The 17,358-nt window shown below is 37.5% G+C and overlaps 1 protein-coding gene across 1 annotated transcript in view; it reads right to left on the bottom strand.

Annotated features, from left to right (window-relative positions):
* LOC112570974 (calcium-independent protein kinase C-like) overlaps positions 1 to 17,358 on the bottom strand; it is a 36,873-nt gene that overhangs the window by 10,921 nt on the left and 8,594 nt on the right. The window contains exons 4-15 of the mRNA XM_025249735.1: positions 12,817 to 12,970; positions 10,223 to 10,254; positions 7,607 to 7,689; positions 5,962 to 6,091; positions 5,445 to 5,584; positions 5,238 to 5,319; positions 4,108 to 4,313; positions 3,501 to 3,674; positions 2,367 to 2,518; positions 2,050 to 2,191; positions 1,066 to 1,254; positions 366 to 515 (exon numbers count right to left, since the gene is read on the bottom strand). Coding sequence (XP_025105520.1) covers positions 366 to 515; positions 1,066 to 1,254; positions 2,050 to 2,191; positions 2,367 to 2,518; positions 3,501 to 3,674; positions 4,108 to 4,313; positions 5,238 to 5,319; positions 5,445 to 5,584; positions 5,962 to 6,091; positions 7,607 to 7,689; positions 10,223 to 10,254; positions 12,817 to 12,970 — 1,634 coding nt within the window. The remainder of the gene's footprint in view (positions 1 to 365; positions 516 to 1,065; positions 1,255 to 2,049; positions 2,192 to 2,366; positions 2,519 to 3,500; positions 3,675 to 4,107; positions 4,314 to 5,237; positions 5,320 to 5,444; positions 5,585 to 5,961; positions 6,092 to 7,606; positions 7,690 to 10,222; positions 10,255 to 12,816; positions 12,971 to 17,358) is intronic.

Genomic DNA, 17,358 nt, shown 5'->3' with positions numbered 1-17,358 from the left:
GGGGGAATCCAAGCAGTAATTCCTCCCCTTCCTCCCCACACCTCCATCCACACACGCTGTCAAAACGGCAAGTTTTCTTATGTTTAAATGCTTTCATTAAAGTTTTTATGTTTATTTAACTCCATTTATATTGGAGATTGTGGTCGTTAACCAAGGTTCCACAGGGTTCCCAGGGATCAGGGAAAGGACCTAAAAGACCTTAAAATACCTTTTCATGCATTCGTAAGGACTAAGTGACTCTGCTGAACAGAAAGTGTGTCTTCACAGAGTTTGAGTTAATTTGGCTGGATTGATATCTAATATTTTCAAAATCCAGTAACAGTATACATAACTGAAACCTTCACAACTTAAGGAAAAGGACTTACTATTTTTGGCTTAAAAGGTGGCTTCACTTTACGCTGCTCCAGGGCCTCCCAATCTATCTTTTGATAAAAAAAGGTGTGGACAAATATGGCTTTTTCTGCACCTTGGGACTTAACACAGCCTAACCGCTTGGCTGGGTTTTTGGTCATGAACTGTTCGCAGAGAGTTAATGGGGAAAGAAATCAATAAATTAGTGCAAAAAAATACAAACAAACAAACAAACATTATATATATATGTTCATTTATGTCTTATACATAACCAATTTGATCACAGTGACATAAAAATATGCTAAACTATACATCTGAAAGACTTAACATTTCTCATTGCCTATGATTTGTGATTTTTATAAATGAATTGTAAGAATATAAGAACTATTCAACTGCTAATATTACTACCCACGCTACAAAAATGATCTTATGCTATTTATCAACATGACTGGCAAGGAAAGTATTTACACAACTACTAGATATTTATCATTTTCCCTTTAAATGTGTTGGTCATAAGCTATGTTCACATTATATTTCTTAGTTATCATTTTCTTTGTTTTTTTCGTTATTTTTACAAGGAATTCCTATAGTTTGTGAACAGATATATGGTTATCTCTTTCATATGAGCTGACATATCACATCATACATATTTGTGAATGAATAATATCAGATCTGTTGTTTTGGGTCATTGTGCTATAAGCCAATAGCATTTACCCCTTTGAGTATAGACACAGCTTCTTTGCTTAGCCAAACTGGGTAAAGGACATCATCATGAAGTATTGACTCAAACAGGTCATCTTCATTGTCTGCTTCAAAAGGTGGCTGCCCAGCCATCATCTCATACATCAAGACACCCAGTGCCCACCAGTCCACAGAGGCGTCATACTCCAGTTCTTGAAGAATCTGTCAAAGGAAGATTCTTTTCATCCACAAAACCACATTTTCTGTGTGGCAAATAGTAATAATGCAGTTGCTGACAATGGTGCAAAACTTTAAAGATAAATGTAGCACTGAGAAATTTGATGCCCTGCTACAAACTGCAGAATAGGAACAGCTTGCTCTCTGGTTAGCCATGACACTATATTAAACTTCAACAAACAAACAAAACCACACAGTGTTGGATATTCTCTTAACTCATAACTGCTTCCACTATAAGCTCCTTTACAGTGTATGAGCGGTCTTTTGTATTTACATTAGGCATATTAAATTTGTTAGTACGAGAACAATGCACACCAGTCAACAAAGTAATATGCAGCATATACTATACAAGAGTGTGGTCATAATCATGGAATTTACAAGACAACCAGCAAGAGACAAGAACAGTCAATTAAGGGAGTAATTTTTTTTCACATGAGTATTCTTTGACATTTAACATCCAACCATCTTTAAAATTTGAAAAATAAAAGTCAATTAAGTACTGTTGGAAAAAGGCATCAGTTTTCATGCTCTATTCTTACAAGATCTAAAACATCATCATCCAAATAACTGAAATCGTAAGTGATGAGTATGTTTTAATTGTATAAGTCTATCTTTATTTTAGACTTTTAGGTGTAGATATGTAGGTGTTTAACACAACATGCTATTATGCTGTGTGCAACAGCAAGGTTCAAAGCTGTATCAGCTAAAGAACAAAAATGTTTTCAGAAAAAGTTGCAAACTTAATCAAGTAAAATAAGGAAGGAAAATCAATTTTCTTACCTCTGGAGCGATGTAATCAGGTGTGCCACAAAATGTCTGAGTGAGCTTGCCCTCAAACATGCCCTCTTTACACATGCCAAAGTCTGCAATCTTGCAATGTCCCTCTGCATCTAGTAAAATATTGTCTAGCTTCAGATCCCTGCAAAAAAAAAAAAAAAGGACAATTCTGAAGTGAATAATTTTCTTGGTGTTCTTGGTGAGCCATCTCTAAGTCCTAGTGTCACTCATGCATCCGTTGTCAGCAAGTGCAAGAAACTAGTCAAGCTCATGATCTCAAGCATGCACACACAATACAGAGTTAACCAAAAATTTGCACCTATATGATTCCATGTCGATGTAGAAACATGAGAGCTAGCGTGACCTCTGCTGCGTAGAAACGTGCACGTGGTTCATCGAACTTACGAGCACGCTGTATTTGGAACATGAGATCTCCACCATTGACATACTCCATCACAAAGAACAGACGCTCCTGTAGCATACAGAAGACAAAAAGATATTACTGCTGAAGGAAGAGATGCAAGATCGTATGACTAACACATGAGATTGCTTATCCAGCAGCAAGTTTTATTATTTTTTTTTTTTTTAGTTATTGTCATGCATTAGAACAGAATGTAGAGATGAAACTGAGCTCAAAATGACCATAACTTTGAACACAAGAACACAGCAACTTACGATCTTATACCAAACTGTGAGCAGCATTATAGGGGGAGGTTGGAAAGTTCACAGAATTTTGATCTTAAAATGGCCACCATTTCCTTCAGGGCATCTTTCAAAAGTACATTTATTTAGCCCAGTGGTTCTTAACCTGGGTTCGATCAAACCCTAGGGGTTCAGTGAGTCGGTCTCAGGGGTTCGGCGGAGCCTCCGCCACGGAGGTCAAGAAACACCCGCAATTAGTGATGACACTAAAGAAGGGTTCGGTGAACATGCATATGAAACTAAAGAAGGGTTTGGTGAATGTGCATATGAAACTTGTGGGTTCAGTACCTCAAAAAAGGTTAAGAACCACTGATTTAGCCCTTCTTGATGTTTTGACCGATTTCAATGTGTTTTTTCATATGATAATATGCCTTTCGAAACAATGATTAAGATCAGGCTTTATCAGATTTTCTATCTTGTCATTAACTGCTTTTATGATCTTTTCCCATGCAGAAGCTGCTGTGCTTTCAAATCATAACAATAGTGGTAGAGCATGATGCTTCTTTTCTCCTCCAAACAAAAAGATGCCTTTGCCAACATTCACACCAGAATTTTGGGTCTTCCATTTTTCCTATAGGGGTGCAAACATCATTTTATCAACATATTTCAGCTTTCAACACATCAAACAGGAAACAATCAATCAGGCTCTCAAAAAAAAAAAAGAAAACTTACTGACATCTTCTCCTATACTGACGACTTTTTAAAAGTGAAAGTTGTAATGTTTCAATATAAACATGCAATTATTGTCATACCTTAGTTTGAAAAGAACAGTACAGCGCTGTAAGGAAAGGATGTTTTGCAGAAAGTGCAAGGATGCGTTTTTCTGTCATGGTGCACTCAACATCATCATCCTGAATGATTACATCCTTCTTCAACACCTTGACAGCATACACATCTTCTGTACCTTTTCGTTCAGCTAGCATTACCTGCACATGGCAGTTTCCTTCTGTTTATCCATATATTTTGCATCCGTATATCTACATACCATCTAACTGATTTCAAGAACAAGTTTTGTTCTGGTCCATGCAACTTCCCCTTGATCACACCAAGTGTTCAAAAATTTAAACAATCACAGATTGTCTTGTCATTTACATATCTGCTCACAAAGTATGTTTCACACAAGTTACTCGATTAACTCCCTTCAGCCAATAGCTACTTTATTACAGTCTTCAATTCTTAAAGCTGTGTCCCCAATTCATTGCTTATAGTCAAGAGGTTACATAAGCCCACAAAATGTTTTATCGGTTACAAATATTCCCAGGCTGTCTGGAACATTCTGCATATCTCCCGCCCTTGTAATGCTATAATTCTGTTACAAAATGTCTACAAATATAGTGTTCCTAAGATCTCACAACTAACCTTGCCAAAGCTGCCCTTCCCTAGGACTTTTATGAAATTGAAGTCCTTGAGATCAAACCGGTGGAGATTAACCCGGTCAGCTGATGGTGAGCGAGGGCGTGAACCTCCATGATCATTTGCGGCATGCAAACCTTCAGTGTTCATCAACTCCTTCTCCCCACTTGGCAAATTGTACTCCGTGTGGCCGACCTCTAGCTCTTCTTGGTCTGAGTAAATACACATCATTTACATTGAATGTGACTATTGCACATAAAAAAAGTATAGTTGCATTTAGGAAACACATACAGGTGCTGAGAAGTTCCTCGAAGTGTCAGAGTTTCTCAAGGTGCCACTTGAAACCATTTTACAGCTTCTTGGCCAATAGAGCCAATGAACAATGCTTCAGTTTTATCAGGGTTCAGCTAGTTTTTCAGTTAGCAACTTCTGGATATTAGATCAGCAGTGACTGATGAAGGAGAGAAGATTATCAATTTTGCATCAGTGGAAAGCTGACATATAGTTGCATGCCATTTGTGAAGGCAAGATAGCAAAGATCATGGTGCTTGAGGACCAATACCAAGGGCTGTATGAAGACAATGTAAAGGTCAAGGCCCAGGACAGAACCTTCAAGAATGCCAGAGAAGACTGGAAAATGCTGGGAGGAACAGGAATCAATGAAAATAGTTTGAGAGTAGTTGTGGTATAACTTTGGAACCATTTGTTGTACAGTTTCTACCACTCATATTGTTCATGTACATGATCAATGTTCACAGCATGACACCATGTTGTCTTTGAGCACTTGACACCTGAGTTATAGCATAAATCAATGCCTCATTGAAGATCTACTGCTTCCCTATCAGTCCCTTTATACTGAAGCAACAGGCACTGTCTTTATGTTTTATTTTTTTTTTCATTCCCTTTAAAAAAAAAACTTCTAGAGTAACTCTGAATAAACAGATATTTAAACTTTTTAAAATTCTTAAAACTGCTCTCTTTTAGTACAACTTCTTGTGTTTGTATATGTGTGTGTGAAAGATATTTTGTAAATATTAAAGAAAAGAGTAATAATCTCCATCCAGTATTTCACCTACCAGCCATTTTTCACACCAGATTTTACAGTTTTGAAAATGAAAAATAAAATGATCATCTACCTTGTGTAACTGGTATGGGTGAAGAAAAGGAGCGACCATGAGCTACAGCCGATGTCTTGTTGGGAGACTCACTAATAGATGGCTGCAATTAAAAGAAAATTACAATTACTTTGGGAAGAACCTATGCGTGTTACATGCCTTATGCAGAAAATGTCTAACACTATAGTTTACACCATGTCATCTCAAATTGTTCTTCAGTTTTCTTACCTTCTTGTTTCGCTTCGTCTGGCCAAGTTTTTCCCAGGAGATTCCCATTTCCTGAAGTATTTGTGCCATACCACGTGTGTTAGTGCCACAGTTATTGGCCACATTTCTCTGGCACCGTTTATGGATGTTCATTTTGCACACTGCAAAAATAATTGAAAATTTTTATTTATACTTCCTAACACAGTATACTATCAGATGAAAACAAAGCAGATAGTGGTAGTAATAATAATAGGATTTATATAATACATTTCTCCATGCGGAAGAAACAAAGAAAACTTAGGCAAAAAAATCACCAGGCTTAAGTAACATGCAGAAATAATTTACCTACAAAATTCTAATGTTTAATTTTGCCACTGTGTCAGACTGATTATTTTATCATGCTATTTTATTGGTTTCATGGGAACTCTCTCCTGTTGCAATGTGCACTGTATTTATGCCTAGAGTGCTGACGAATAACACCATTTAAGGGAGAAGGAGTGAAATGATATTAGAAACAGTGGAAGGTAACTGTACTTACCTTCACATTGCAGGCCCTGTTTTAGAAGGCCATACAACAAAGACCCACAATGGTCACAAAAGGTAGGGCGCTTGTAATTGTGAACATTAAAACGGTGTGGAACATTGATGTTGAACCGTGTACCACTCACCTGCAAATGAATAGTAAGAAATAAAATGAGCACGTCATGATCCCCTCTTAGACCTAACATAAATTTTCATGGACATATTTCACTAAATTTTCATGGACATATTTTGCTACATAAAGATCATCTTTATTATGATGCCTCCCCTGAACTGCTTTCAACGCCATTTATCTAAATACTTTCAAGACAAATAGATGAGGCCTCCAGAGATATGTCCCAACTCCAGGAAACCTTGTTATTATATACATATATATATTTTCTTTCTTAACCACCACTTTTGTACACATCCACCTTCCTTTATGTTCACTACAGCTTATTCCATAATTCTTAACTACTTCATTTACGTAGTTAATTTTCTTCCCTGTAAAGGGCGAGGACTAAATGGAAAAAAGCATTTTCTTTGTTATTTTACCTCTCATAAATACAGAATTGTCATTGTCATTGTCCCCAACCCACTTACAACTGACACTCTGTGCTCTAGATGTTGATTTTTTTGCAGATGTCATGCATCGAAAAAAAAAAAAAAATCAAGTTCATTTTAAAATAGCTTGCTTCTGAACAACTGTGTGGCCAATCACTTTCTGTAAAAATAACAAATTATAAGTATATTTTGAAAGAGACTGTTCTGAAATCTCTTTGTTTACGTTAATTGATTGTGCTTCATTACAAATTTTGCAGAAGTCATAGGTTTATAAAAAATAAGATTCTTGTGACTCTTTTATGCTCTATTACAACTTTTGCAGAAATCAAGTTTAAAAAGGATATATGCAATACATTTTAAAAGAGTATCTTTGTCTACCATAATACACAGGTATTGATAGACTGCTCTTATCTGGAAAGTAAGTTCCCCTATAAATCTTCTACCAAGCAATAGCAAAATTTGAAGCATGCATGACCAAGTGAAAACAAAAACAACAAAGAAAATCCCTATGATATGGATTTAAAAGTGTTATTTTCAACATTTAAATAAATGAACTTGAATTTATAGATGTTTGAAGTCATGGTTTGTGGAATGAAAGCAAACTGGTTGCTTTTCCGACTAAGATCCATCTCAGTTATGATCTGATTTTGGTGGATTTTAGCATGTATTAACAGTGAAGTTTTACTGAACCCTAATACTGAGAAGAGGACAGTCAAAGATAAAAAATATGGTAACTCCTTTCTGAAAACCAGTTTGCAAGTTGGGATTTAAGTTATTATATGTCCCACTAATCATAAAAGGAAGATTATTTTATGTATTCTACAGTTACAAAACTTATATACTATGTAAATAAACAAAAAACATCTAGTCTGTATCTATATTAGAAAAAATAGCTAATATCTATATTACCAAAATGGCATTTATAGTAAAACATGGACCAGGTGACTTTGAGGGACCCACCATCAGCTATATTTGATGTCTGCACAGTTTTCGGAATTTTAGGAGACGGCAACTGGCAAAAGAAAACACTTCTGTTTTTTTGTAAGCAAGATGAACTTTAAGCTAATAAGTCAGGTTCAAAAGTAATTTGGAAAACATACCTCATCATTAGGTATTTCTCGAGAACCTGGACACTTTGTGACTATGTGCTGATGGCATCGTTTGTGCACAACACAGGTGCACACTGCAAAAGACAAAAATAATTGCATTTTTGTTCTTTCTGTCTCTCTCCTTTAACCCATAAAATGCTTAAAAAGTTATAATGACCTTCAACCTGATGATGCTAGAGTAGTCAAAACTCACCTACTGACTTGTGGGTAAGGCAAAAACAGAAAGTAAAAAGAGAGCTGAATGTTTCCACACGCACTTATTTCTTTGCTCAATAACTGAACACACAAGTAGACGACTGGATGATTAGCTTATTTTAGTTAAGCCAGATCATTCACCTCCAAGAATTTCCCCTTTATGAACCTGAGAGATCCTCCATATGACCAATGCAGCTGACCGCTTCAAGGGAACAGAAATGAACTAGCCCAACCATCCAGTTTATCAAGGAATAAAATGTCTAGTATGATGCCCATAACCACACAAATATGCTGAATATAAAAATCCACCCTTCTTCCACTTGAGACCATGGAGAACCAGTAAAACTCCAGGCCTAGCTGCCACCACTGATGATATTAACAGCATTGCAACAAAGGAAGTATCCAGTCCACTTAAAGGTATACCATAGGCCTGCAATCATCTATATTAACAAACAGCTCCCGGCCAACGATATTTGATTCCCAACCACCTGAAATTACACACACAAACACATATACAAAACAAAAGGGACCTTTTCAGACTTAATGCCAACAAACCACAGCACTGAAACACTTAGACTACAGAAATGTCAGAAACTTCAGCCTGTGTCTTTGAGGCAGCAAAGTCAACAATTTCCAAAATCAGATGCCATGACTACCTTTCCAACTGGTGTTCAAAGATAACATCCTATGCAAGAACCTAACTATGGCTAAGGATGAAACAGAAAGTTCACCTACAGACAAAAATGCAAAGGCACACAATAAAGGCTCTTTTCATTGAGGAAAACCTGCAAACAGCAAGGAAAAGCCACATGATACATATATACAGGCTCTTTCATGACAACATGAAAACAAACAAAACGCCTATTACAGCTGACAAAGAATCTAAGCATAATAGTTTGGAAAAAGTAAAACAATCTTAGGATAGCCAACTAAAAACAAAGAAAGCTGCATCCAACGCCTTTGCAGGCCTACACCAAAATGAAACATATTCCTCAAGACAGATGCATACAGTTGGTAAACAGTTGCCTAACCAAACTTTTCTTCCCTGAAATGAGACATCCTATAAGCAAAGTGAACCCCAAGAAAGCTAGTCCAGACTGTCATTGGCAATGTGCTGAATCATACTATGAGCCTCTACTCCAGCTTCTCATCTTCAGCATCAGATGGAGGGCAGGTGCAGTGAGCCCATCTGGGAAGAAGCAGAAATCATTCCTATTCTTAAGAAAAGCAAAAAGAACTCATGCTGCTACAGACCCTTAAGTCTTCTTAACTGCTTGAGAAAACTCCTAGAAGGAATGGTTGAACACCTATCTCTTTTCCTACAAACAATATCCTAATGCCAACCCGGGATGTTTAGAGCACAAAAGAACAGCATGCCCTCCCAATTTAAGATATGGAGAACTCTCTACAGAGAATAGACGACTTCTTCTGAACACATCAGCACAGTAACCTACAGAATGCAGGAAATAATCAACAATATTGCACAGTGTACAGAGAATTAGGACCTTGTGATAAACACCACAAGGACAACCACAACTCTCTTCCCTTACCATTTTTGCAAGAACTCTAGGCTGCACCTTCTTTTTCACAGACAGCTCTCAATTAGATGGAGCTGGTAGATCATGACACACTCATTTTAAGCCAAAGCCTGTCAGTAAAAGCACCATTTGGTAGCCTTGCATATTGAGCTCCTGGGTAATGAGCTTACAGAACTGGGGTCACAGACCTCAACTCCCAACAACCTCTGCTACATGGCAGTTTTGCATCATCACAGTCATCAAAGAAAACAGATTGACTACTCTGTCTATCTTCAGTATCAAAGATTATCTTAGTGATGTACAATTAAAAAAAGACAAGAAATAGAAAAATAATCTCAGTTTTTGTTATGAAGGAGCATGAAGAAGTTTTTGACGTAAGCCATATGACATCATTGGGTGAGACATGAATTAATGTACAAGAAATCTTTCAATTATTAAGACAGCAATAAATTAATGTAAAAGTCTGTACATTTCACTTTATATTTGTCTCCAGTTATTTTTAAATCTAAGAAAAGACTTTCAAGCATTAGAAAAATAACAGGCATGAGCAACAAATAATGTTGTGCTGTATTGTTTTAAATTCAACAAAGGTTATTACATGTTTTTTTCTCTTAATTACATATTTGATGTCTCATTTAGCACATTATTGATAACCCATTTAGGGCACTATATATATTTACTGATTTTGACACAAGATTTTGTCTCTACAGCATGACAAAAGCTAATGCAACTTCATAAGGCAATTTTTTCCTGTAGCAACACTCATTATTTTAGAACAGCATCCACACGTTTCCTTAGGCCACTGTCAGAGGCAACTGCCTGTATTTCTTAGATATTATGTCACAAACATCAGAGACAAACCAGTGATACATACCCTGACACTGATATCCTTGTTTACCCAGACCCCTGAAATAAAAAATATAACAAGTGGACTTTACAATCTTTCACATCAAATATTTTGTTATTTTAACTAGATCATAGCAGCAATCTCAATGATGCCTTGAATGATGACAAATGAGACAATGATGATGACATGAGGGAAACAGTAAAAAAGGAAAAGATATTTATGTAGTTAGTAGGCTAGGCTTTTGTGGCGACTAATTCTTCCCTCTGAGAAGTATCAATCTGCCTATCATGCTTTAGTGGTGTTTCAGTGAAAGAAATAAGCATTATACACTGAACAGAGGCTATTTACTTCTGATCAACACCAATGCTAATAGATGGCAGTGAGTAATGCCACAATGACTGTAATTGAAAGTACCAGTGTGTTGCACTTAACTGAGTGATCAAATTATGATATTTTTCAGAATCTCAGTTTCTGAGTTTCAAATCTTGTTACTCTCACATTACTTGTATATAAAGTGCCATGGTTTTTGCAATGCAATTTCTCTGTTTTAAATGTGTATTACCAACAATATGAGAAGATATTTTTGGTATTTTCCTCCAATGGGGAATATTTTTGAACTAGCTTCCCAGACTATGGGAGATGAGCAAAGCCTCTGAGACTGGTGTTCATGGTTTGTGCATGTGGGAAAAGGGGAACTCTTGAGGCTGCAGAGAGATCTGGTGTGAGCAGAGGCCGCATTAAATCAGCCTGAAGTGTCAATCTCAGTTCACCATCACCTTGGTTGGGTGTGTTCATGGGACTTCAGCCTACAGGAGGCCAAGAGGTCAGATTTAAAGAATGGAAAGAACCGGTAACTGCCTATCTTGCTGAGAGTACTGATGAAGAAGATATAGAAGTTAAACAGGTGTGTGCTAATCTAAGAAATGTAGCTTTAGAGCAGGCAAAGCATTGTACTACAAGTGAGACATTGTTTCAACATAGAGGAAAATTTATGACAGTCATAAATGTGCTGAAGACGTGTATGTTGAGTTTGTCATGAAGCCTTAAAAAGGAGAGATGACTTTTGAATTTTTGCTATGTCTGTGGGACAATTTTCAGAGAGGGACATTTGCAGTAAATGTATCATGCTTTTTTGTCACACCTTAAGGACACTTGGCCAATGCTAACTTTTGAACTTTGTACAAGTTTGGGACTCCAGGTAAAGCAGAACCTGACCTATCAGAAGTCTTATAGTATGTAAAAGATGGGGAAGACACGACCATCCCTCAAAGCACTCCAAAGGCAAATCATCAATTTCATAGTAGTGACTATGACAATGAACAGATAACAACAATGGAAGCTCAAACATTGTTAGCCAACATGCCATATTAACATTCTGTGGCAACACCATGTTTCGTCTTTGCCCCAGGCAAATGTGGTTCCACCCCTTCCACCCCAGGGTACCACAACGATTCCACCAGGTGTTAGGGTAACACCACATGCTACTACAGGGATGTCAGACCTGTTCAAGGCGACAATCACCTCCAGTGAATCATCAGGGGAGAGGACCCTGTTATAACTGTGGGAGGTATGGACATTTTATGAGGCAGTACAGGAGTGCCGCAAAGCCTGGTTTCATGCAGGGGAGACAATGAAGTCCAAGACTTTAAATGATAATCAGTCACTGGAAAGGAGTGACCAGTGACTGCATTTGTTGGTTCAAACAGCAGAAGGAATTGTGTCAAGGCGCTGTTCAATTAAAACCCATACAGGTGCAGGAGAACTTATTGCTGTGTATCCCATCTGGGAAAACAGAGACATTGAAAGAAGTTGTGAAAGGGGACAAAGTGGGGAAGAACTTCTGAGTTTTACCCTAACTCAGGCCTACCCAAAGGACTGAAAGTTGTGAAAGCAACCACTGATTTGCCTGAATTGCAGGTGACATTATGTTTGTGCAAAAAAAAAAAAAGCTGCCTCACATCAGAGATTGTTTTATCAGAATTGGACTCCCTGCAGTATAATATTAATAAATGCAAAATTTTTATAGCTCATACTCACACTAACAAGGAACATGCTCTTATCACTTAAGAACAAGAATGAGAACAAAGGTGTATGGGGTCAGTGAGACTCATGGAAAAAAATTTTGTTATCCCTGCATAATCCAGTCTAACAGTTATGAGAATACAGAGAGTAGTTGTGTTACAGTTACATACTGCAGTTCTAATTTAAGAACCAGCTTCAATGTGTCTACCAGAGTGTTTGGGAGTAGTATGATATATAATATAATGTTAATCAGTTTTTACATGATTTACATGCTGACGTATCAATATCCAAAGTCTGACTCAAAAGATAACTAATGCTAACATGTCTTTTCAGTTTGGAGAAAATGTCCTGATGATTGGAAGAAACACTTTGGACAAAAGTTAACAAAATATTCTGATTTATTCATAAAAAAATGTGCTTGACATTTACCGAGCCGACAGCCAGCTATATATATGTCTGTGATGTTTGAATGGGAGGGGAAATATAGCATAAGAATAATCTTGCAACACATGCAACTATGATCTATGATTATTGATGAGAAATTCAGTTCATGATTTTAAGAAAGAAAATGAGAGTAGACATTCAGATGAGAGACTCACCATAGAAAATCCCTACATAGTGAGCAAAATGTTGGCTGAGGGAAAAACATTGCCATAAATTTATGTCCATTGACTTGATGTACTCTGCGCCTCATAGCCCCTCTGCGACGATTCAGCATTCCTTCTTTCTCTCTAAATACTCTTTCTTTCTTCTCTGTGGACAGAAAGAGAAATTAATTTCTTATTCTCATCAAAGTTCACTCTCTTTAACAGAGAAAACAAAATATGTAATGAAAAAATATTTAAATTCATATTTTAAAAGATTCAATGTTCAGTTGCTACAGAAAAATATACACTTTTGTGGTAGAGGAGGACAACTTTGATCAGATTGCTGAAGTGTTGAGCACATGTAAAGCTTTCCATCCTCACAGCATTTGCCATATTTAAATTATCATCTTGTTTTCTCTGGGCTTCTTCTGTATGGTGTATATTTCTTTCTGCCTAATTAAAGCTTACTGCTTACATTTTTCAAACAATCCCTTCCACTATTCCCAACTACAGAGCTCATTCTACAAGGTCAAGGGCATGCCTCCAGTTATAACAATTAGCCCAGCAGTCAATTTCATGTTACAAATGATGCAAGTATAAGAAGTGTACAAACATCAGCACTCAGAAAGCCTGCCCGATAGTTTCACCAAACTACTTTAGAAGACGCCTTGTCGATCCACAGAGCTATGTTGGCGGGAGCCTTGTGCTTCTGGCAGGTCTAACCAAGCCAAACAGGTCTGCCAGGGAAGAGGCCCTCCAGGTTGGGGGTTTTGCTTTGGGCTAACAACCCACCCGTGTAAAAACAAAAGCTGTTACAGAAACTGCAACGATATCACAGCAAGGGCCAGGTCGGGAAGATTCCTCTCTAGAAGAGCTTATGACGCATGCTGGTGAAAGCCTTAGGGAAGCCAGCTTACCAACTCATCTTCTGACGACCAAGACAAGAATCAGGATAGGGACCTGGAACATCAGAACCCTCTATGAAAGTGGCAAGTCAGCTCAAGCAAAAAAAAAAAAAAACAACCAGAATGTCACTAGCCAAGACATCAAAAAGCACTAATGGGGCTGGATAGGACACATCCTGCGCAAACCAGCTGACACCACTGCCAAGCAAGCACTTGACTGGAACCCTCAGAGGAAGAGGAGAGTTGGGAGACCAAAGCAGACTTGTAAAATAACAGTAGAGAGCGAGGCAAAGACATCAGAACCACCTGGGCCCAACTGAAGGGACCTGCCCAAAATCGGCCTGCTGGTGAGGTGTTGTTGCGGCCCTATGCTCTTCAGAGGAGCAACAAGGAATAAACTAAACTAAACTTTAGAAGGCATTATCTATACAGAGTATTGTCAATAGGAAAAAAAGGCTGGAACAGCTAGGCAAGGGTGCTCTGCAGCTTGAATTCTGATGAAAAAAGTTACCAAAATCATTATTGTTAAACAGGGATCTATGTCAATAGACAATGAAGGCATGTTAAAGAAATCTTAAATCTGAATATATTTCCTGTCTCCATCTACCTTTTATATGATTTGGAGGAGGGATGGAGACTACTTTCTTGCCTACTTTCTGAAAGCCAACTTACCCTGCCTCCACTTTACACCGATTCAGCTGCCTGGGCCACTTGGCCACACTAACTGTGTTCACGTCCTCTCATTGTTTTACCAACACTATGGTCTCAGTAGAACTCGCAAGTCCTGACAACATCTTTATTCCTTGACCAGTTAAATCGGCCAATCAGTACCAGTTGGTGGCTAGACATAGCAGCTGACAAGGCTCACCAGTTATGTTGGTCTTGAGAGGTATTGAGCAAGTCCTGCATACAATGACTAGTCCACTAAGCTTCATGTTTGCCATCCAGTTTTTCATCTGTCCATCTCGGAGATGCCCTGAAGGACAGTTTTAGAATGTCATGATGGCAACATGGCCAAACCAAACCAGCTTGTGCTGGCTTACTGTTGTGGGAAGGGCTTCCTGGTGTCCCATGAGCAGCCAGACACATACCAACAATGGACAGGAATGGTACATAAATTTGGTGTTAGGAGAAACATGGGTCTAAGGCTCCTAGAGTTTGCACAAAGCCACTGACTCACCCTAGCCAATACTCTCTGTCTTCACAAAGATTCAAGGATGGTAACCTAGCACTCTCCAGATGATTTGGTCCATAGCCAATCTGACTTCACCTTGCTGCAAAGGTGTTTCAAATTCAGCATCAACAAGGCCAAAACAGGGTCACATGCAGGCATGGACATAGGAAGTGACCATAAGTGACCCTGGATTCCAAATGATGTTCTAGGTCTCTGTGACCAAAGGAGGGCCCTGAAGAAAGAGAGGAAAAGCAGCCCTACAAAAAAACTGAACAGCCACATCATGAAGGCAGCTAAGGAAACTGGATCTAGGAGTGACGTAACATAAATGAAGGAATGACATGGAGTGACAGAAGACAAGACCTATCAACTATGAAGGTCCTTGTCAAGACAGATCAGCACAAAACTTTAGTGATCAAAGACAAGAATGGCTATCTTCTCATAGAAAGTTCTGCTGTACTAAAATGATGGACAGAATAAAGCCTTAAAAGCCTTTAAATTAAAAAAACATTACATGTTATAGATGAGTTTTTGGTTTTTAGGAGAAAAAAATTGTTAATATCACATATAAGTTCACTGTAAACTTAAAGTTTTGTCTGGTTGATGGATTTTTTTATATATATTTTAATTTCTTGAAATGCAACACATGACAATACTAAGGAAAAAACATATTTCGGCAAGTCTCCTTACTTTTATTGCAAACAATGGCCTATTTCAGCCATAATGCTGTGCATTACAAATGCACAAATTAAATTATCTTCTCAAAAAACACTGACATAAGCAGATCAACTGATAGCAAGGACTGCTGTACAAAGACTGAATATCTACACAGGCACCAAAACTCCCCTATTCAAACCACATCCACTATTTTATCAGAGATGATTTTTAACGCCCACTGTTGTGCATAGCATCTGATTATTTCTGATCTCAATATATCCAAGTGATTATCACCTATGATGTAACATCCAGCACACTTGACCCATAAGACCCTAAAGACCGAAAGGATGCATTAACCAACAACAAAAAAAAACCTTAATGCTTATGGCTACAGTTAACAATTCTTTTAAATAAGGAAGTGATATTAATCCTGTAGAATTTTAAAGCAAAAAAGAAATTCTAATGATGCTATAAATAATGATGCCACTTGCGTAGATTATCCAATAAACATTTGGTAAATACATTTGGTGCTTCAAAACAACTAAGAAATTGATGGATTTGATAGTATTGATGGTAATCTTAAAGATCTTGGAAAATCACAATGGCAAGCAAACATATCTTGGAAAACAGTGATGGAAACATTACAGATAATCTTCCAATAATGAAGAGTAATGATGGTAATTTTACATCTTGGAGACAGCAGTAATGGTAAGCAGATTTTGGAAAAGGGTTACGAAAATGCTAAAGTTTTTGGAAAGCAGTGATGTTAATCTTGCAAGGCAGTGAAATGCTTAAATTGATCTACTGAGTATATGACAATAAAAGTAACTTTGTTGATAATCCTGTCTGGGTTGCCAAGCACTAGTAAAACTCACCAAGATCTATGAAAAAAAGTGATGATAATCCTAATAAGTGAACATGATTTTCTAAGATGCTGGGAACAGCTTGCATACCCATTGCCCATACATTCAACCCTGTAAAATCTTTTAAGGCACTAAAACTGATCCTGCACTAACCCAAAAATATTCAAAATAACAACAATCAATCTTAAAACTGCTGAAAACAATACTTTAATCCTATGATAATAAGCTTAGGGATATGGTCCAAGATAAAATCATCAGCACTTTTTCTCGTTTTCAATTATTCTTGCACCAACTCCAAAAAGCTAGATTAAATTATCTTTCACTGGTGATCAATGGTGTCTGCCAACGGGAACAGTTAAAATAAAAAGTTGCTATTACATAATCCATGATTCTAAACAGATGCATGGCAAATGTGAATTGACAGTGACTATAGAGATTCATTAAGAGCATTAATCTGTGGGCTTTTTATATTTCTACATATTTCTTCTCATAAACTGGAGGAAGGGGGACACCAGGTTAAAAGTAAAAAGGTGAAAGGTAAAGAATCTCACAGCTCTGTAGGGAAGGGCATCTGAAAGGCAGGGAAGGGCAGGGGGAGCATAGCCCTCTCCTTCCACCATTCTTACCTTCTCTGATATATCAGATACACATTTTTACTGGACACCTGTTAGGTGAGCAAAGGGAGTTTACTAGCTACATGCTCCAGTAGCCTTCAAAACCGGTAACCATTTAGTCAGGGGTTAACCAATAGGTTATAATGAAAACAAATATGTGTGCATGTAGAAACAGCATGTGCTAATGAATGCATGCGCATGTGCATACTTTAGTTTATTTATCTAATGTCTGCCATCTTTTACGTTGACTCCTCTTCTAGCTAATATGCAACACATACATTAATAGAAAACATCTTATACTTTAAAGTTTTTTTTTGGGGGGGAGGAGGGGATGCAAAACC

This window comes from Pomacea canaliculata, linkage group LG8 (assembly GCF_003073045.1).
Source record: "Pomacea canaliculata isolate SZHN2017 linkage group LG8, ASM307304v1, whole genome shotgun sequence".
NCBI lineage: Eukaryota > Metazoa > Mollusca > Gastropoda > Architaenioglossa > Ampullariidae > Pomacea > Pomacea canaliculata.
This window is presented reverse-complemented; position numbering and strand designations above follow the sequence as displayed.